This window comes from Micropterus dolomieu, linkage group LG17 (assembly GCF_021292245.1).
Source record: "Micropterus dolomieu isolate WLL.071019.BEF.003 ecotype Adirondacks linkage group LG17, ASM2129224v1, whole genome shotgun sequence".
Taxonomy (NCBI): Eukaryota; Metazoa; Chordata; class Actinopteri; order Centrarchiformes; family Centrarchidae; genus Micropterus; species Micropterus dolomieu.
In genome coordinates, this window is record NC_060166.1 from 7,156,878 (window position 1) to 7,178,240 (window position 21,363).

The 21,363-nt window shown below is 40.1% G+C and overlaps 2 protein-coding genes across 18 annotated transcripts in view; one reads left to right on the plus strand and one right to left on the minus strand.

The window, feature by feature from the left end:
- LOC123985860 (alpha-2-macroglobulin-like protein 1) overlaps nt 1-11,624 on the plus strand; it is a 34,509-nt gene extending 22,885 nt beyond the window's left edge. For all 3 annotated transcript variants that reach the window (XM_046073806.1, XM_046073808.1, XM_046073807.1), the window contains exons 23-36: nt 595-678; nt 844-1,020; nt 1,713-1,794; nt 3,937-4,093; nt 4,598-4,672; nt 5,165-5,330; nt 6,775-6,971; nt 7,061-7,276; nt 8,073-8,191; nt 8,467-8,557; nt 8,701-8,769; nt 9,811-9,916; nt 10,082-10,123; nt 10,969-11,624. In XM_046073806.1, the coding sequence (XP_045929762.1) occupies nt 595-678; nt 844-1,020; nt 1,713-1,794; nt 3,937-4,093; nt 4,598-4,672; nt 5,165-5,330; nt 6,775-6,971; nt 7,061-7,276; nt 8,073-8,191; nt 8,467-8,557; nt 8,701-8,769; nt 9,811-9,916; nt 10,082-10,123; nt 10,969-10,991 (1,604 nt within the window). In that variant the 3' untranslated portion in view covers nt 10,992-11,624. The remainder of the gene's footprint in view (nt 1-594; nt 679-843; nt 1,021-1,712; nt 1,795-3,936; nt 4,094-4,597; nt 4,673-5,164; nt 5,331-6,774; nt 6,972-7,060; nt 7,277-8,072; nt 8,192-8,466; nt 8,558-8,700; nt 8,770-9,810; nt 9,917-10,081; nt 10,124-10,968) is intronic.
- phldb1b (pleckstrin homology-like domain, family B, member 1b) overlaps nt 11,350-21,363 on the minus strand; it is a 104,157-nt gene continuing 94,143 nt past the window's right edge. For 12 of the 15 annotated variants that reach the window (XM_046073795.1, XM_046073794.1, XM_046073798.1 and 9 more), the window contains 5 exons: nt 20,036-20,182; nt 19,324-19,543; nt 17,081-17,166; nt 16,896-16,925; nt 11,350-15,255 (listed from right to left, as the gene is read on the minus strand). In XM_046073795.1, coding sequence (XP_045929751.1) covers nt 15,115-15,255; nt 16,896-16,925; nt 17,081-17,166; nt 19,324-19,543; nt 20,036-20,182 — 624 coding nt within the window. In that variant the 3' untranslated portion in view covers nt 11,350-15,114. Of the gene's footprint in view, nt 15,256-16,090; nt 16,208-16,895; nt 16,926-17,080; nt 17,167-19,323; nt 19,544-20,035; nt 20,183-21,363 lie in introns of all 15 variants that reach the window. The other 3 variants (XM_046073792.1, XM_046073801.1, XR_006828759.1) reach the window with 2 other exon arrangements.

Genomic DNA, 21,363 nt, shown 5'->3' on the forward strand with positions numbered 1-21,363 from the left:
ATCTTGATCCGCTCATTCAGAGCAGAGTAAAAACTGGAACAAATGATATGTTGTCTTTAGCTCTCATTCTCTCATGGACACCTGTGTCAGGGTCTGAGGCAGAAGTTTTTACATTGTTGGGTGCGAGGGATAATTCATTCTTACTGGCCGCTCAGATATATTAAGATCAGATCAGAGATACTGTAAGTAATGTATGTTATGAAATGTTTGATAATTCTCTAGAAACAAAAGGTTAAAAACCGCTGTAATTTGGTTGCTACATGAAGTCACTTTTTCACTTTTCACTGTTGCTTAACTTAGCATAAAGACTGGAAACGGAGGGAATTAACATGTTATATTTTGTTTATTATATTTCTGTAATAAAACCATTGAGTGAAAAAATGGTAGGTTGTGGTTTTAGGGGTTACTGTATGTGCTAAGCTAACCAGCTGCTAGCTGTAGTGTCATATTTCCCGTACAGGCATCAGGGAGGTAATGATCTTATCTAAATCGCGGCAGGAAAGTGAATAAGCGTATTTCCCAAAATGTCAAACTGTTACCAAACTCCCTCGTGTATCATTTATGTGTCATCTTTTTTGCTCTCTGTGTTGCCAGAGGGGCCTGTGGAGAAGAAAATCTCCCTTCTGATACCTGAGATGTTTGTGGCTGGATCAGCCAGGGCTTCTGTCTCTGTACTGGGTTAGTGACGCTTAAATTCCCCTTTCATTTTTTTTACTCCAGCTATCAGGACCATAGCATCTGGTGGATGATCAGCTAAAACTGTCTACTGTACCAGCCTGCTAAAAAATAAAATCTTGGCAGCGTATAATGTAATCTCTTATCTTTTTCTTTTTGCTTCTGCAGGTGACCTGATGGGCCGAGCCATGAAGAACCTGGACAAGCTCCTGGCCATGCCATACGGCTGCGGGGAACAGAACATGGTGCTGTTCGCTCCCAACATCTTCATCCTCAACTACCTGAAAAGCACAGGTCAGCTGACTGAGAAGATTCAGGACAAGGCAACACGCTTCCTGGAGAGCGGTGAGTTGGTCTGTCCCCTCTGCGATTAACAATGAATGGGATAAAGAAATATCCCATTTAAATGAACCGTCATCAGCTTCAAAAATGCAGCCCATTCGCCGCTGTAAGAATGCTTTCTCTCTTTACAGACTCTGGGTTTTGGAGTTTGAGTGATTATTCCAGTCTGCAGATTACCTTTGGTTGAAAATACCCATCAGTTCCCTTCCAGAAAACAATGCCTTTGTATTGTCAGTTATCAGGTTTAAACCAGTTTAAAACCAGTTTAGAGCTAAAGAGACCATGACTGTTGTATTTAAATGAAAGTGGGGGCTGGCTCGTTCAGACAGGTTCATCTGGCAACAAAAGGGAACCTGGCTCAAGGTGCTGTAATGGCCAACAAAATACATGCAAGTTTGCATTCCTGGTAGGTTGTAACATGAACGCTATATTTCAACTGTTTACCTCAGGAGCACCGTGATGAAAGATAAAATGATTGTCGCAGTGATAACGTTCCAAAGTTGTGAACACTTAAATAAATTGGCGTGTAGTGTTTTGACATCTGATAAGCCTTCAGTCTCGCGGATCTGTTATTTTACCTCATCGGTATCTGAAACAACAGGCACTCTCCTTTTATACAGACTGTGTCCTGTCTGCCTGCAAAGGGGGCTTGTTTGATGGTTTTGTTCATATATATGTGTGTGTGTGTGTTGCAGGATATCAGAGGGAGCTTACATACAAGCATGACGACGGCTCCTACAGTGCCTTTGGAAAGAATGATGAGTCTGGAAACACCTGGTCAGTAAACTTGCCTCAGTAACGAAGCTGTTTAGGATACAAACACTAGATTAGTGACAATTGTGTAATAGCCACTTACATTTTCTGTGAACACATGGAAACTGGTTACAAGTTTGATTCTATTAAAAAACACTTAGTGAGTCAGTTGTAATTTAAACCAGTTTAATACTTCAGCATGTATAAGAACATCTTGATTCCCATATTGTCATTTTTTTTAGTGATGTTGGAGCACATACAGTATTAAAACACATTAACAGTATTTATTTTTATTTAATTATAAGTATTTATAGAAGTATTGTTTTAAAATAATATTGTATTTATAACTAGTATTATTTAATTATTTTATATTTAACATATGAAATTATTTATAATGTATTTTGGTTTCATAAAACCCAAAATACTAGTACAATGTAGAAATATACATATTGTGTAAACTGAGGAGGAACCAGAAATCTTAACCACTTGTGTTTACTTACACACGTCACGAAAACTTGATGGTGTGCAACATAAGTACAAAAAGAATATGAATATGTTCATGATTATATAACTCTATAATGTTTTAAAATGTTCTATGATGCAACTGCAATATATCATAACAGCTTCGCTTTGCTCAAATCTCTTACTTCAATTGATGAGAGAATAAAAATGACATGCGGACACAGTGGGAGGTGTTTGGCACCAGCAAGCATCCTAATAATTTACTTTAATGGGGAACCGGGCAGGAAAAAAATATTTGCATTTAATGGGCTTAAAGCTCAGTGCCTCGGGGGATTTAGCAAACCCTTTGCTGTTTGAAAGGGTGCTGGGCAGTTTGGCAGTTGGTGAGAGTGTGTGGGCGTGTGTGTTTGTGGTTAGGAAAAACTAGGGCTCTCAAGTGTTCAGTTACATTAAAATTCCAACAGGAGATTGGTTTGAAATCACTTAAAATACCAGGACTTTGGAACAAGGGCTTTCAATAAAGTGTGAGAAAATGTGTTTATTTTAATTTAAAGCTGCACTAGCTGCTGATTATTGAGCTAAATCCACATAGATTTCAGCAGCTTGAAGAGCGTCATAGCCTCTTTTACGTCTTTGTGCACAAACTCTGCTCTCATCAACCCCATTTCCAGACGTAGGAGGCAGGCGTTTTCTACAGTGCTCTGATAAACCCAGTGTACACTACCTGCTCAGTACCGACAGCAGACAGGCAAAGTTAGAGGCTAGCTAGTGAACAAAAGGGAGCATTTAGCAGCTGAAAAGCCAGAGATGCTCACAAGTCTCTGAGCTAGAGTCCAAGTCAAGTGTAAAGTCTCCCGTGGTTATAATGAATGTTGTATCACCTGCTGCGTTCAAACCACTATCACTATCTTTATCAGGCAGCTGTTTTCAGTGGAAAAATCTCCCACTCTACGCTACCTGCCCATCACAAAAATAGAAGACAGACAAAGTTGGCGGCTAGCTGGTGAACATTGTGGAGCATTTAGCGGCTAAAGAGCCAGATAGAGTTGGTGGAGACCTAAAACAGAGATAAAAGGAGAATGAATATTGGACTTTATTCGTCACGTAGCCAGAAACATGACTCGAGATGTTTGCTAATGTTGCTGTCTGTCTGCTGGATGTGTAAATAGGCAATTGTTTGCTAACGTTGAACTAAGGTAATATCTAAGTGTTTACCGCTTGTTCTGCTGCCCCAAAATTGCCAAAAAATGGATGCAGCTTTAATTTTTTTTCTGCATCTTAAAGTATAAATGACATGTTTGGCATGGTTGACTGCATCCACACTGATTATAATGCAATACAGTGTGTGTAGTGTGTGTGTACTGGGGAAACCCAGAAGCAACATGTCTGAATTATGAGAATGTGTGAATAAATCATCCAAATTTAATCGATGTAGTTATTTTACTTCCCAGAAGACTTTTCCTGCCTCTTTATCAGCTCCAGCTGTCTGCATTGTGCTGGGCTCGTGTGCGGCTCAGAGGAATATGATTCTTTCCCTTTTGTTGTAGAAGCAGCTCAGACCAAGTGCTCTGCGTTGAAGTGAGACAGCAGGTTGTTATGTAATCGTGCTGAGACTGGGTTCAGTTTGGGGTTACCACCACAGGCACATAGGGTTAGATTTATTATCTAAAATTTTGTCTGTGTTTTCTGTATGTGACCCTCCAGGCTGACCTCTTTTGTGATGAAGTCCTTTGGTGGGGCGATACCGTACATCTTTGTGGATCCCAAGCACATTAAAGATGCAAAGAGGTGGCTGTCCAAACACCAACAGACTAATGGCTGCATCAGATCTGTGGGAAAACTCTTCCACAATGGCATGAAGGTAATGGCATCAGTTTGAATGTGGGAGTATCTGGTCAGCTATTCCTCGTCAAGCTACAGCACAAACACCAAAAAGCCATGACAACTGTCTGTCTGAGGAACAGAGCAATTGTATCTATTGGGCTTTTCCTACGCGTGCAGACCCCAGTGTTTTATAAGTAGTTGTGATGGATAAACTGTGGACTAATATTTTTAATTGGTAAAACACACCGAGTGTGTGGTAAGCAAGAAGCCACAGACAGTCTAATGTGAATGTTTTTATGTAAAAGGTTAGTTTCAGACTACTACTCCTGAGGGATGTTTTTTAAAATGTAATATCTGCGGAGCTCAGGCTTAGCCCTTACTTGTCTTACACACAAAGCAAGAGCTTCAGCTACTTTAAATTGCGTCGTGAAAAGCAGACAGGCGTGTCTTGACTAAAAAGGAAAGCAAGAATTAAGTATGTGAATGTGACATTGTGCTGCTTGTTTCCTGAGTGTTCCTGCCGTCCTCCTGTCTCCACCAGGGAGGAGTGAGTGACGACGTGTCCCTGACAGCCTACATCACTGCTGCCATGCTGGAGCTGGACGCCAACGTCATGGTGAGTCTGACGCCGCTCTCCATGTTCACTTTGAGCTCTCACTGCTGCAGCTGCGGGATGTTGAGCTCATTGGGTCTGCCCTCATTTTAAATGTTTGCCGTTCTCAAAAGAAGTTCATTTTTATATCCTTGGTCTGCCCACACTGGTAGATTTCCTGTCATGTTTGCTGACTGTGCTGGAAATGTTCATACAAATGGATCAAATTCTTATTTTTAGATGGTAGGTCTTCATTAACACCATCTTTAAAAGGGATTTAGAAAAAAAGAAATTGAAAGTTTAAGTATTAATGTCAGCAGTGAGAGATTACAGCTCTCCGTGTTCTTATTATCTCATATTCAAAACAGAAAATCAGATGTCGGCACATGTTTGTTATTGTCTCTTTAGCTTTAAATGGTCTGTCTTGGGGGCTGCATTTGTCTCTAAAGAAAGTTCTCCCTTCTGCATATTCTCCCACACATTGTTTCATCTTTGTGTTTGCCTGTGGTGTGACAGGACCCCGTGGTACAGAACTGCCTGAGCTGTCTCAAGGAAGCAGTGGCCCGTCAGATGGACAACCTGTACACCACCGCCCTGCTGTCCTACACCTTCACTCTGGCTGGAGACCAGGAGATGAGGAGCAAACTCATCACATACCTGCACCAGAAGTCCAACACCCAGGGTAGGACAGTGAGACCATCTGATTTCCTCAAACAATGTTACTGCTGCAATCAAGCAGCATGAACACAGATATAAAACTATAATAGGTAAAGTTTCAGAAGAAAATAAACGCATAGTGTAGCTGAAAATCTGCAGTTGAAATGTGAAATTAAATATTAGAACTACTGTTGAACAGTTGAAGTGCTGGAAGAAGTAGACGTTTCAGTTCAAGAGAAGGTATTGAATGAAGTTGAAATGTCATTTTAAGACATTTAAGTATCAGTTGAAAAAAGTTGAAATGTCAGTCAAAGTGTGGGTGATAAATTGTGCTGAAAGTTTCAGTTGAAGTCCTGAAAGCAGTTTTAGTTTAATGCCTGATATCGATTTTGATATTTGAGGATTTTAAAATCATATGTTCATATGTTATATGCCTTTATTTTCTTTCTTCTTTTCAGAATCACATAGCAAAAACAAAAATTATCCCTTACATTTGTTATGTGTAGTTGAGTCCTCACCAAGATAACGTGACATAATGCAGTTTAAAATAAGCCTTTATTGTTAGTAATAGTACTGTGAATAAAAGGACAGCTGATTGTGTTTTAGTGGAAGATTTTATTGGACCCACAGAAAACAATCCACAAATGTGTACTATGATGCGCAAATGTGTATTTTTACATTTGTGATGTGTAAAATCATATTCACAAAACTACAGTGCAATTTGCAAATATGTACAATTTACTCTGTACACACATTTTTTTATTTAGGGGAAATTACAAGGAAGTTACAAATGTAACATGACCCACAAATTGACAGAAAGCAATCGGCAAATGCACAAAATCTGTATTTTCTTGTGTGTAGAAGTCACTCTGTAGTTTTGTGGATATGATTATATCAGCCGATAATGTATGCATAATGCAATGAATTTCTTTCAGGTGAGAACGTGAGACTTCAAAGAGTTTTGAAGTGTTGAAATGTCAGTTTATGCAAAAGTGTTAAAAGTAGTTGGAGGTGCTCGAGTGTGTGCACTGTAGGCAGTTGATGTGTCACTGACAGCTGTTAAATAGCCGGTTGAAGTGTAAGATCTGAAAGTAGTTTTTTTATTCTTCAACTGACGGTTTAAGCACCAGTTGGCATGTAGTGAGTGAAAGCAGCTGAAGTGTCAGTAAAAGGTTCAGTTAATTGCACAGCGTGATGTGAGTGTGACGTCACGCACTCTAGGTTTAATGATTTTCCAATGTATTTGTTCATGTTGTGGTCTATTATTTTTATATTGTTTAGATTTTCTTGTGTGTGCTTTGGGAACCTGATAAAATCTCTACAGTCGTATCAGAAAGTCTATCACATTGAAACAGGTTCTGTAACACACTATTCAGTTTGGAAATGTGTAGGCTCACACTCATTAAACTGAAGTGCACATTAGTCATTGCTAACCTCCTAATAGATGACTCCACTGTTCTGACTGGCAGGTGGCACCCGTCACTGGGACAGAGCAGGAGCTTCTGGGAAAGGCCTGGACTCTTTGGAGGTGGAGATGACCTCCTACGTGCTGCTGGCTCTGCTCTCCGGTCCGGCCCTGCCGGACTTTGGTCTGGATTACTCCTCCGGCATTGTCCGCTGGCTTGCTCAGCAGCAGAACCCGTACGGGGGCTTCTCTTCAACACAGGTGGGACAGATCACACACAGGTGGTTTATGGGAAGCCTTTAATCCCCGTCGCTGTTTTTAATAACACATCTAACCTCTCCGCCCCTCAGGACACTGTGGTGGCCCTCCAGGCGCTGGCTAAGTACGGCGCTGCCACCTACAGTGAGGAGGGCAGCACTACAGTGACGGTGACGTCGTTAGGAGGCCTGAACAAAGAGTTCACGGTGGATCAGAGCAACAGGCTCCTGTACCAGGAGGAGAAGCTGAGCGAGGTCCCTGGAGAGTACACGATCAAAGCCCAGGGACAGAGCTGCGTGCTGGCACAGGTACGACCTACCACAGGATGAGACAAACACCAGACATGTGAAGCAGGAACTTGCAGGATTGAACTGAAATAGGAGCTAATTTAATGGTGAATGGAGGCGGAGAACATGGAGGCAAAGAAGAAGGAATGTGAATTAAAATATAAAAATTACATCATTATATAAAGCTGTTTCACACCAGTTAAAAACACATAAATATAGACTGACAAGATGTACTTCAGCAGGCCAATATTATCAACAGATATTACAGATATATTGGTGTCTGCGTGAATGTTACAGATGTGCAAAAATACATTTCAGAGCAATAGACAACAGCAATATATTTTTGGAAAGTATTTCATGTATTTTCAATTTAATTCATTTTTAATGTACTTTGTATTTCAAGTTACTGTTTAAAACAATTAAAATTTCAGTGGTGATAACTCTTTAAAATGTATGGTTGTCTTATATTAATTGCCACTGATGTCTCTGATAAAAGTGTGTTGTGCCACTTTACATTATCTTTACTCAGACATATTAATCTTTTCAGTCTGGCTACTACGTTGGGGAGTGGAAGTGCTCCGTTAAACATTAATTCACTTTTATGGGGAGTTTGAATCTAGATGTACCTACAGAACAATGACTGTATAGATTTCGGCTAAGTGGCTCTTTGTTTCATCAGAACTGAGGCAGGGGTTTGGTTCTTCATCGAGCCCTCTAGGTAATAATCAGGTGTCTGTGTGTCACTTCACACTGATATGTTGATGAGTGTGTGATAAAAGGACAGATGTTGATGCTGTTATGATCCGTCTCGCCGCAGATCTCCATGCATTACAACGTCCCCCCTCCCCCCGACTTCTCTGCCTTCAACATCTCCACCAACACCATGACCAAGTGCAACATCAGCAGGCCTCAGCTCATCCTCTTTGTGCATGTCAGGTACGGTTTGTGTGTGTTGACTGATGATTGGTAGTATACACGAAAAGGCTCTATTATTGATGAGGAATAAACAAAACAGAAACCTGTTGGGCCCAAATAATGCCTGTCACCTTTTTGAGAAGACCTTCACGTATAGCAGCCAGCATGCAGATATTAAATATCAGCATAACAATATTCTCCATCTGCACTGCCCGGGCAGGTGATAACCTCATCAGATGAAGTGAAGCCACAGTATGTGAGTCGCCTGGTGTTTGACTGTTTGTGTGTGTTTGCAGGTACCAGGGCAGGAGAGAGGAAACAAACATGGTGATCATCAACATCAAACTGCTGTCTGGATACATTCTAGATAAGGTCTCGCTGAAGCTGGTCAGTTCAACAGCTGCACTAAATTAAAAACTAATTCACTACATGGCAAATACTGCCACACACTGTTTGTGTTAGTACTAATAGAGTAATGCTTATTAATATATACTTTGTGTTGGAGTATACTGATGTCTGTGCTTTCGCAGCTGAAGAGCGACCGCTCCGTGAAGCGTGTGGACGTGGAGGAAGGATTCATCAACATCTACTTAGATGGGGTAGGAAGCACTGGCAGAGTGGCTGTGTGTGTTTGATGAGAGTGAAATAACGTTCCTGATGACCGACTACTAGTTAATGTTTTCAGTATATCTCTCTGTGTGAGTCAGTGGTGGATGCAGTATTCAGATCCTTTACTTAAGTAAAAGTACTAATATCACACTATAAAATCACTCTGTAAAAGTACTGCATTGAAAATATCACTTAAGTAAAAGTATGTAAACATAATCAGGACAATGTACTAAAACTAAACGTATTATTAAAAGTAAAAGTGCTCAATGCAGAAATATGTCCCCTGTGTATAACACTGGTATATCTTAGATCATAAAATTATTATTCCACATGCACTTTGAACTATTTTGTATCAGACTGCAAGTAATAATTATCTTCATAATGAATTCATCTGCTGATAATTTTCTCCATTAATTGATTGATTGTTTAAAAAAAAAGTATGAAAACAGTGAGAAATGCCGTCACAGTTACTCGGAGCCCAAAGTGACACCTTGTTTTGTCCAACCAGCAGAACAGAAGTTCAACATTATTAACAAATATTCAAATAATTCAAATAATTAAAAGGAAAAGCAGCAAATCTTCACATTGGTGAAGCTGGAAGCATGAAATGTTTTTGCATGAAAAAACATTTCAGATATTTTAAAAGATCAAAATGGTGGCCAATTAATTTTCTGTCAAACAACTAATCGTTTCAGCTGCACTTGTATAAACTGTTGGGTAGTTCAATTTATAGCAAAACATCATATTTTATAAACTCTTCATATTCGTATGTTTTGTTTGTAAAAAGATTCATTTGTAAACTAAATGCTGAGCTGTTAAATGTAGTCAAGTTAAAAAAAGTACAATACTTCCCTCTGAGTTGTGGTGGAGGAGAGTTAGAAAGTGGCATGAAAAGAAAATTCTCTAGTAAAGAACAGGTACCTCAGATTTGTACTTAAGTACAGTACGTGAGTAAATGTACTTAGTTATTGTCCACTACTGATGTGGATAAGTAGTAAAGTTGCCTGTTGTGTGTGTGTGTGTGGTTGCAGCTGAAGAAGGATGAGACAAAGATATACAGTGTGACACTAGAGGAGGATCTGCCTGTCAGGAACCTGAAACCAGCTGTGGTCAAAGTCTACGATTACTACCAGACAAGTAAGGCTTTCGTTCCTTTTCCTCTGCACTGTTTTCCTCGTGTGTGATGCTCAGTTTTCTTTACTTAAGTAATCGGAAATGACTTTTGACAGTGACACAGTAGTATCTTTCTTTCTCATGTCACTCCCTGCCATAAAACCGATGTGTTTTTGATGATGTTTTCAGGCGACGAGGCCGTCACTGACTACACCTCCCCCTGTGCAGAGAGTAAGTTTTTAAGCTTTGTTTTGACAGAGTTGACATCTGTATCAATTTAGGTAATACATGACATAAAGTTCATCAGAGCACCGCCGCTATCATGGCTGATTGTATTAAAAAATAAAATGATTATCAAGTAATGCTGTAACTGTAAGTAATTCTAATTCAATCAAAGTCTGTAATTTGACCAAGATCATACACGTAGCAAAGGGCAAAACCAATCTGTATCCTACATTCATGTAAGACAAAATAACTGTTATTGTGTAGTCCTACTGTTTCTGTTCTGTCTCAACCACAAAGAGTGTTTCTGTTCAGGACACCAAACCGCTGATATTTACATCGATTAAGTCTAAAAATCTAAATTATAGTAATGCTGGAAAGCATATTAACCACAATTTAAACTACTGTAACAAACACATTTTGACAGTAATCATCTTTTTTCTTCCACTGCGAGATGTCTGCAGCAGCGTTGAACTAATTAGCAATAATGCAGCTCAAATATTATTATTGTCGTTGTTCAAATAAGGAGAAATGGTTGTAAACACGTTGCATTGAAACAGTAATAAAGTAAAATAGAGTGTATGTTTAGTTAGACATTTTTATTTTTATAAAATGTTATGTAGACAGGATGAAGCACGTTTTGGAAAACTATAAGTATCCCAATTTCCATGAAGATTTATCAATTTTAAGTGGCTAATGGATGTATTATATAGAAGTTAATGTAAAAACAAGGTTTGTTAAACTGGTCAAATAGTGAGTGAAAAGTCTCTGCAAACAGTAAATGGAAATGCAAATGTGTCTGGGTAGTTCACAGGCAAATGACTGAATTGTTGTCGGAAATGTTTGCTTTCTAGGCGACAGCATCAACGAGCTGTAAAACACACGTGGAAACCAAGCCCCGACAGGACTTCTCCCAGTTGGAAGAATCACTGTCCGAAAAAAGAAACTTCTAGATGTCTATTTTTTTTGTACTCTATTTGAAACACTTTTTTTCAGCTGTGTTTCTTTGTGAGTGAAGCCCACTTTTTGTGCGATTTTAGGAGCAAATTTTTATTCTTATTTTTATGTAGCTCTGAATTATTTTTGTTCTGCTCTGCTCCATGGTAGTCTTGTCCTTACGACTGTTTTAGTAATGAACCAATAATCAGTCAGCATACCGTAGTTACTGCTGTCTCTCTCCTCAACACTGGAACCTTCACATTATAATCCACTGGGTTCAAGAAAAGCAGCAGATATTCTGTAACAGTTCTGTTTTTAATAGATTTGACAAAATCCATATTATTCATATGTGAAAGTAACACATGAGACATACAGGGTACCAATAACACAGTATGGTCCGAGTACTGATTGAGTGTGTGTGTGTGTATGAAACAGGATCTACTTTCTAGAAAAACAAAAGTACAGTCTCATGAGTGCTAGGTGTTATATAGTGTGTGTGTGTGTGTGTATGTGCGCGCGCACGCATGTGTGTGTTCTGCTGTACCAGTAAAAAAAAAAAAAAAAAAAAAAAGGTAGATTGATACATCACTACCGTACAATTTGAAATGTAACGTGGCTGACAATAAAATTTCTAAAATGACAAAAATAAGTAAAAATTGTAATTCTTTTCATACAATACTGTTTCAATTCATTTCAATAGCAAGATTATTTTTTTCATTCAGGCATCCTCTTTACAGTATATTTAGTTTCCTTTCTTTTCAACATAGATAACAACAGTAATGTATATACCACCTACTATCAACAGACATGATTTAACAGCCTTGCCAGTGTTGAATAGTTTGGTTTGCACATGTTAACTGTGCGGGGAAAGTAAAGGCAAGGGGGACAGAATATATTAAGGTCTTTTCACTAGTCGTCTTCTTTTTTTTCTAGAAGTAAACATGTCACTATCTCAGGCACCACAACCATAAATTATCATTACTGTACCAACACATGAAACTAAACAACAGTTTCACATGCTCCAAAAATCACAGCGTAGTTTGTCCTCGGCTTCTACGAAAGAAAACAGCATCCGGCATCTGTATAACTACAAACTGTCACGTTTCACGGCCGATCAATAGATTCACAATGTGGTAACATTTTGACGAGGAGACGACGCCAGGTGAGCCCGGTCAGTTACAGTCCGTTAAAGCTGAAGATACAAGATTTCTTTATCCGTCCTCATGCACTCAGGCCTCTACTCAGTGGGGATTCAGAGCAGGGAGGGAGGTTTTTGTGAATTTCAAGAGGGTATTTAGTTCCATTTTGTTTTTTTTACCTCCAAGAACCCAGAATTTGGTATGATTTACAGAATAATCTGAACTGACAAAGTAAACCTGGTAAACCAATACTGAATGTACATATTAGCTGGAATTTTGCAAAAGGAGCTTGATAAAAATGTCATGACTACATCATCAGGGGTATATTCACAGCCTCAAAGCTCCTGCGGAGCCACAGAAGACACTATACAACTGTTGTCACAGGCTGAATAGTACTCCCCTTGATGAGTGAACGGACTTTGACATGTAAAATTGGTGGCGTGCTCCTTTTACAAATGAACACAATATTTTGTGCATTCAGAGTTAAATAACAACCTTGATGATCCCACACTGTGCTCAGAGCCTTCTGTATCTCTACCTGTAACGATGCTACAGGCAGATGTCCCCATGGTGGTGTAAAAAAAAAACAAACATGCAGACCTGTCCACATCCTGCACTGCAGCTCAGAAACAAATTAAAATTCATTCACACAATTGTAGCCTCCCAGCGAGGAGGCTACAAAATCTGGACTGGTCAATAACACATAGTCAAGGCACAGTTCTAAATTGCATGAGTCCATATTTTTGATCCTGTGTTGGGGGTGGTCGCTGTCGCGCCCTCTCGTGGTTGCGCTTTAGGCTGGCAGTGATGATGGCTGCTTCCCAGCTGTGTAGTCGCATCATCAAGTTAGCTAAAGGCTACTTGGCAAATAGATGAGCTTTTTCTGTTTATGCGTGAGGACACATAGATATGCAGTTTGCACCTTGAGTTGGCAACATGGCAGCATCACTCAGACGGTTTGATAATCATGTTCAACATATTCAGTACAATGACAATGTGGCAGCTATGGTTGACCAACATACATGGGTTTTGGGGAGTCAGCCTCTGATTTGGTGAGTGTCTTCCAAATGATATAATGGATTGACCACTTTCAATACATTGTAAATTGTTACGTTTGGAGGAGTTTTTTATAAGCATGTTGAGCCTAGATTGTTCCCGCCTAGCTTAGCGCAAAGACTGGATACAGATATAAAGTGTCCCAGGAAAAGGGAAAAATCCGTATGAGGGATACATTAAGTGTATTTTTTTTTTAAAGTGCCTGACTTTTTCTATTAACAGGCATTTTGGGGGAATGCACTTATTTGCTTTTTGCTTGCTCGCTAAGTTAAATATGAAGCTAGAGCCAGTTAACGTTAGCTTAGCCTAGCATAATGACTGGAAGCAAGGGGAAAAGGCAAGCCTGGCTCTGTCGAAAGGTAAAAATAATCTGCGTACCACTCATACAAGAAACATAACATGTTACTGTGTTTTAGAACAGAAACCAGCTAGCTGTCTCACCTTGCTACCAGTCTTTCTGCTAAGCTAACCAGCTGCTGTAGTTTCATATTTAGCGTAAACATTCGAGAGTGGCATCAGTCTTCTCAACCAACTCTTGGCGAGAAAGCAGTTTAAATTTAGAGAATTAGGCCAGAGCCAGGCAGCTCTTAGCATAAACACTGGAAGCAGAGGTAGGAGTCACTGGCCAAACCGAAAAGAACTTCCAGCACGTAACTCCCTGTTAAACCACAACTTGTCGATTTTGTTCAGATTAAACAGGCCAGGCTAGCAGTTTTCCTCCACTTCCAGTCTTACGCATTGCTAAGCTAACTGTCTTGCGCTAGCTTCCTATTTAGCATACAGACATGAGAGCGCTATCCATCTTTGTCTAGCTCTCTAACTCCTTTGAAAGCTTTGGAGCTGGATGCAAATAATTTTATTTCCCAAAATGTTACACTAACGTTCTAATCCTGAAAGTACTTCATTATTCTGGGTTTACTGGAGCTTTCGAGTAATATTTTAATAATGATACAACAACCAAACAATGTTTATCAGCAGCTTCAATACTAATATCAGGACCAGCTTTTCAAACCACATGTTCATCGAACCATAGTGAGAACGGCAGAGTGAACTCCTGAGCTGTAGTGGGTCAGTCTTAACAGAATACCTCTGATTACTTTGGTAAGCCTATGTGAAGTACAGTCTAGCCTGTAGCTCCGGATCCCTTAATGTGTTATGGATGCTGCACTTGATTTAATTTTAGTCTTTAGTCTAAGGGCAGCAGTGAGGTGAGGTGACTTGTGGACTTGGTTGATGCAATGTTTTACTGTGTTTCACTGTTAAAGACAAGTGTGCTGGGCTCCTAGATAATCTCCTGCTGACTGACTGATTTCTGTTATTTCTCATAGATTCATACATTTTGAATAAGATTCTGTCAAATATATTTCTAAATTGTTTACACCATTTGATTGGAGATTCTTTTAAACTCTTTCTGTCTGAACTGAGCATAGTCGTGACGAACACTCAAACAAAACATTGGCATTATGTCATTTGGCAATTTTTTGTATAAGTAAAAAAAAAAAAAAAGAAAAAAGAAAGGAAACAAATAATATAAAAGGACCAACAAACAGTAACTACAAGATCTCCATTTGGCAATATAGAAAGGCTTTTTAAAAGTCTCTGATAGGTATACATTTTGGTTTATATACAGAGGTGTGTGTAAGTGTGTGTCCTCCAACAGCTCCCTTTTTTAATCCAAACTGAATCACGTAGAAAATGTGGAGGTGAAAACATCTAATCAAAGTGTGAGATTAAAAATGATAAGTAACAAAACAAGGCGTTGTGTCCGCTGCGGACTGGAAACATGGAGGGCCTGTAGAGTCTGTGATGGGAGAGTCCCTGCCGAAATGCTCGTCGCCTGCGCTCTCTGCACTGTGCGTGTCTCTCTCAGTTCATGAACTGTGTGTATCCCTCTGCTCCTGTGACGATCACATCCATCCAGATCCTCATGGCCTCTGCTGAGGGGGCCACCATGTAGTAGAGCCGGTCGTGGGTCTTTACGCAGAACGTCAGGGCGGGGTTTGGGCTCTGGAAGACGGAAAAAAAGGAAACTAGAATCAGCCTTTCTTGTGCTCCTAGGCTCACTGCTGCATTCACAGACCACACCGACTGTCCTGCTTTCTCATGTTCCATACTCCAAAATGTATTAGGTAGGCTGGTTTCAGAGAAAAAGCTCTGTTGTTTGGTGCTGGGCAGATAGTGTAGTGTACAAAGTTCGCAAGTAGCTAGTGACCAAGTACAGCAATTGTTTGCTAGTAGTGATTATAAAGTGTTTTCAGCTTGTTGTGCCAGTGGACAAAAAATGTAATGAATTAATGCAGCTTTAAAGACTTTTTAAAACGTGTGGATGAAAAACATTCTGTACACTACACGGGGAAATAAGATTTTTAACCTGATTACCAAGTTGCAAGTCTGCTTCAAACAAAAATGGGAGCTAGAAATAACATGTCTTTGCCCAATTTGTACAATGGGAACCAAACTGTAAAAGCTGACCATCAGTTCAATGAAATTTAGTTTTCTAAATCAATTATTAACTTTGGATCGCTACTATATTTGTCTATTTTGATCTGATCACTTTGCATTATTTCATATTTTCTTTTTTTTTTTTTTTTTTTTATTCTTGTCATGTAAAACAAGCCAAGAGATATTAGAGAGAGGCAGAGGCACAACTTGGGAAACGGGTTAAAAATCTTTGATGGTTAGATGAGTCTTTTAGGATTCTGGAAATACTTGGAACTGGAACACCATAAAGAGTCACTAAACTACCAACAATAATCCAAAAATACTGGTACTGTACATGACCTGGTGTATCAAAAACACAACAGATTTCATGAAAATAAAGAGAAGTACCTGGAAAACTAACCTGTACGAGTGTTTTCCCTGTGAACGTTTTTGGAAAAGCGACCTTTTCAAACTTTCCCTTTTCTAAACCATCATCTTTCTGTCTTTGCTAAGAACACCAGACTTTAAAGTTTTCTCTCTGTAAAGTGACATTGGAAGTGACAAGTAAAATCAAAGTCCCAGAGTTGATCAGAGCCACACATTTAGTCGGAGCGCGGTGCATTGTGACAGGCCATCAAACACAAACACACACAGTGAAGATGAGGAGGCAGCTCAGCTTTATGTTGGAGATGGAAAATTTAAAAAAAAGAAAAGACGTGTAATGCTCAAGTCAAGCAGCAAGCAGCTCTGATCGTAAAGAACAGAAATATGGCCAAAAAGTGTGTCTTTGAAAATTAGTAAAAAGCAAGGAGATCATAACTTCTGGTCAAGCCTTAACATGACTAAAATGGCTTAATTACGTGAATCAGGAAGTGTTGTCCTTAACGGGATTTTCCTGCTCAGCCTAAAAATGTAATTATTTCCCTATGCTGTATACATACATAAGCAGGTTGTTGTTTTCTAACAACTTGACTGGTTTAAGCTGGGAACGCTGGCATGGACAGAGGGGTCAAACATATTTTGCGAATCAAATTACAAATGCACACAAGAATCAAACTAGTGCACTGTCTGAGGTCATTAAAAACAGTCCAAGTCTGAAGCATGCATCATCAGACACTGAGCTTGTTACCCTCTTATTTTAATCTCTATCACAATACACAGTCTATGGTTTGGACACACAGGGTTCAGTGAGGTTAGGTGGGTGAGCAGAGAGCGTGGATACATACACTTGTCATATTCAAGTTGAAAAATCCCTTCTGTGACAGCGGCCAGCCAAAGCAAAAGCACAAACGGGGGAGAAAAGAAGCAAACCACAGAAACGCGTTTTAAATGAAAGAGAATGTCAGAAAATAAACAAACTGTGAAGCAGAAAAGAGGTAATGATCGTTTTCAGAGTTCGTTCACAGCATACCTTTGTGGCACTGCGGAGGTGATCATAATAGACCTCTTCTATGGCCTGGAAGTAGATCACACCCTTCAGCTTGGTCTCGTGTTTGTCTGTGGGACGGAAAATAACGCAGGTTTGTTTTAAAAAGACCAAAGAATATTGACGACTTTCTCAGCAAAAAATGCCAAGGCGCATCACTGCCATGTAGAATAAGGACAGGGAGAACACACCATACGGTCATTAAAATAAAAAAAAAGAAGAAATCAAACTTTGATCATGACCAATTTATGGTTTGTGTTGATGGATGGAAAAAGACAACCACAGCACTTTTTCTCTGTTTTTAAACCAATGGGGCTCGCATTGTATTTTCATACTTGACTGCATTCTTACGCTACTCTGGTACATCATTGCAGTTTGTTTCATCAGCCACTGCAGAACTGCAGTAAGGAACCGGTGGGGAACTCAACACCCGTCTCTACCTCCAGGCACAAACACTCCACAAGCCAACTTAAGAGTAGTAGGTAGAAACGCATGGCTTCATTTCGAGGAATAACACTTTTCCTTTAATAAGCAGTGATTATCTGCTAATGACCTCTTTAGCATTCAAATAGCCCTGCGTTTGCATCTCATTTGACTGCATCTGAATGCAAGCAAATCAAAACTCCGGTTGAGGTTGATTAATGCGAATTAGCGGCGCTCATGACTTATGCTCGTCACCTCTCGCTCCTCATTGTTCAAGGTCAAGAGACGAGGGCAAGCGATGCATCTCAATCGGCCCCCTCAGAGAGCGCAGCGCTGTGCGCATTTTAACTACTGCCAAAGTAATCTCAGCACACCTCCTCACCCTGGCTCGCTTTCAACAAGGTACGCTTTAAGCAGCTTTAAGCAGAACCTTCTGAGGACTTCAAAGGCCTGACAGGGAACAAGTGTCCCCAGAGCGCACAGCACAAGATCAAATTACACGACTGTGCACGCTACATACTACATGTGCTGCTTCTCAAGGTCTGGAGGACGCATGTTCTGTCTGCCACTCATCCACGGCAGGAAAGTTCTGCCACTTTACATGTTAAACGTTTAAGCTCCGGAACCTGTGACATTTCCATATAGCTGCTATGTTTTGTGTCTGTCGGTTGCTGACTGTTGTGACACTAAGAAAACTCTTCTAACACACAGCAACTGAATACATCACACTGGTGCAGCTTAGCCACTAGTAACACAGGGTGGACAAATTAGTTGCAATCAAATGTAGTCAGTGGTGGTGGACTGTAAGTACATTTACTCACGTGCTATACTTGAATACACATTTCATTACTTTATACTTCAACTCCATCACATTTTAAAGGTAAAACTGATGTTAAAATCCCCACCAGTATATAAAGTAGCTAAGTTTAGATTTACCTCAACCAACTAAAAACAGTAAAATGGTATTTACACATTAAGGCATCAGTATTAACAATCCAATAATATACTATAATAAATATAATAAATACTATAATAATTACAATATCTTCGGCCTTATTAGTACTTTTAAGTACAATTTGCTGATTATACCTACACATACTGTGACATTTTCAATGTTGTTACTTGTAAAAGGTATTCCTACATTACAGTATCACTACAAATGATCCCAGTACTGAATGCAATCCAGCACAAGTAATAGTACTTTCTTAAGGGTTACCATGTTCGATTTGAGACTGTACTTTGGATTGCATTTGTTGCATTATGGGTTGTTATTACAGCCTTAATGTTGCTAGAACAGCAAGTTTCCTCAAGTCTGTTTGTAGTGTGTCTTTTTTGGAGCTAGTCAGCTGGAAAAAGTGTTTCGGCAGCCCAGTGTAACATTTACTTGTTTCTTAAGACGGGAATTTGACTCCTGAGCAATAACAAAGAGTCAAAAACATCTCCTGCCATCTTTACTGAAGAAACAAACCAGAGACCGAATCATCTGTCAAACAGTTTGATTACCAGTGTCACAGAATGTCATGTTGAGAGCTCAGTCTCAAAACAATGTGAACTGCTGGAGAAAATCATTCTGACCCCCTCAGGAACCTGACAAGAGAGGGCCTGAGTATGCCTGTATAGCTGTTAAAAACAGGGGGGTTGTCTCATAATCAGGGTTGTCTGAAAATGTTTCCGGACTTGTTCTACCGCTGAACAGACAAAAGAGCACCACCGAGGAGGCGCTGACCAGGAGCTCCAATGCCCCCCGCTTCAAAGTACTCCGAGAAGCGCAGAGTACAAACGTCACAGTAGCATCGTCTTCTTACCAACATAGTAGGAGAAGGTCCTTTTGAGGCGGTCGAAGACGAACCAGCGTTTCTTCCAGGACTTGATCTTGCCTCCCATCTTCACCAGGTAGCCCTTGCACATCTTCTCTGTGAGGATGACATGGTAGCAGGTGTCCACGCTGTGGCCCGACGACTCCACATGCGAGCGCAGGTCGAACTCCTCCTTCCGGATGGGCAGGTAGCGAGTCATAGGACGGGCCTGGACAGCAAAAAAACAGGACAAAACCACAGGAGGATGAACCACTAGTACAGTGGGAATAGGTCGCTGTGAGAGAGAGATGCACAGGCCTGTACTTGTTTAGATATTCATTACAAATTAAGTTGTCTAAACAATCTCAAATAATGGAATATTCTGATCAAACTTCACACGTGTACAAATGTGTTTTATTTTTTTGCATCTTCGTCTTGTCCGTGAAGAGGCCTTGTGTCCCGTGATGGTGTAAATGCTCTTATACAGGTTTACATTCAGCAGGAGAAACTGCTGTAACTGAGGTTACTTTGGTATGAAAATGGTCACATGTAATGATATTGAATACTGGCCCAAATATTCCCTGAAGCTTCACGCTTAAAAATCCTGGTATCCACCCCCAGAAGCCCATATCTGTAAACCCCTGCCGTGTTTGCAGCACACAGGTGGAGTCATTTTCCACTTTCGCACCATGCAGACTCAATTATGTCTCATTTTACTGACCTGAGAGAAGTTCTTGGACCTCATCTTGACCTCCTTCTCCACTAGCTGCTGCCGGTGGAAAGTTTCATCCTGCAGTCGCTTCTCGGCCTCCTCCCTCCTCCTCCTCTCCTCCTCCAGCATCTGACGGCGAGCCAGGCTCTCTCGTTCCTGGAGGAGAGTGCTTTCATTAAATATTTTTTTGATCTATGGAAGAGCTTTGCAGAGTCCGCATGCTTTTTTTTTCCTTTTTTTTTCTTCTTCCAGCTTCACATTCATATATTTATGTGCGCTCACGCTGCTGGCCACCGTGCAGCTCCACCACCACGGATGATTCTATAAACAGAAGGCTTTTGGTAATCTGGAGAAGTACTGATCTACTCCGTATGAATGTATTGTGTACAGTGTGTTGCTCTTTACAGACATGCCGAGTGTTTACATTTTTACATTTATTCAGACGCTTTTATCCAACGCGACTTACAATTGCTATACATGTCAGAGGTTGCACGCCTCTGGAGCAACGAGGGGTTAAGTGTCTTGCTCAGGGACACACTGGTGGATGGGTCACAGTGGGAATCAAACCCAGGTCTCCCACACCAAAGGTAAGCACCTTATCTATACGCCATCACCACTGTCGTCACTACAATCCTGACAGTTAAAGAAACATAAATCGCTGACACTCACTTTTATTCACAATTCAGGGATTGTTCAGCTTTTTAAAAACAGTTTGGTCCTCAGACCGTGATCAGGTAAAATTCAAAATATTCTGAATTGTGTACTAGAGGGTACATGCCAGTTCTCTTAACTGCATCCACATCTCCAACTGGAGACTCGAGGAGAGATGCAAGGAGGAGGCAACTGAGAAAACACATTTCTAGAGAAATGAGATGACATCTGGCAGCACAGCTGGATCACAATGGAGAAGGTTTTTTTGTGAATCAGACCTAAACACAACGCGGATCCATTATTTTCAACTAGATGGTGAATCCATTTAATAATAAATCTAAAACCTCGGAATATTATCCTTGAGTTGTTGTTTTTTTGTTATTTGTCCGCTTGGTTATAAAACTGCAGCGATGTGATGTGGAATCAGATCAACTGGTAAAAAAAGGAGCTGCATTCATATAGTGAAATATTTTAATGCACTACTGAACTGATGGATGCTAAATGAGAAATGTGGGAGACAAAGCTTCAGACCAGAACATTGATCTGATGATCTTTCTTGGTCTTTTTCAGTGGATGCTAAATGAGAAATGTGGGAGACAAAGCTTCAGACCAGAACATTGATCTGATGATCTTTCTTGGTCTTTTTCAGTCTCAGCTTCTTCACCAGGACACAAAGAGATGAAGAC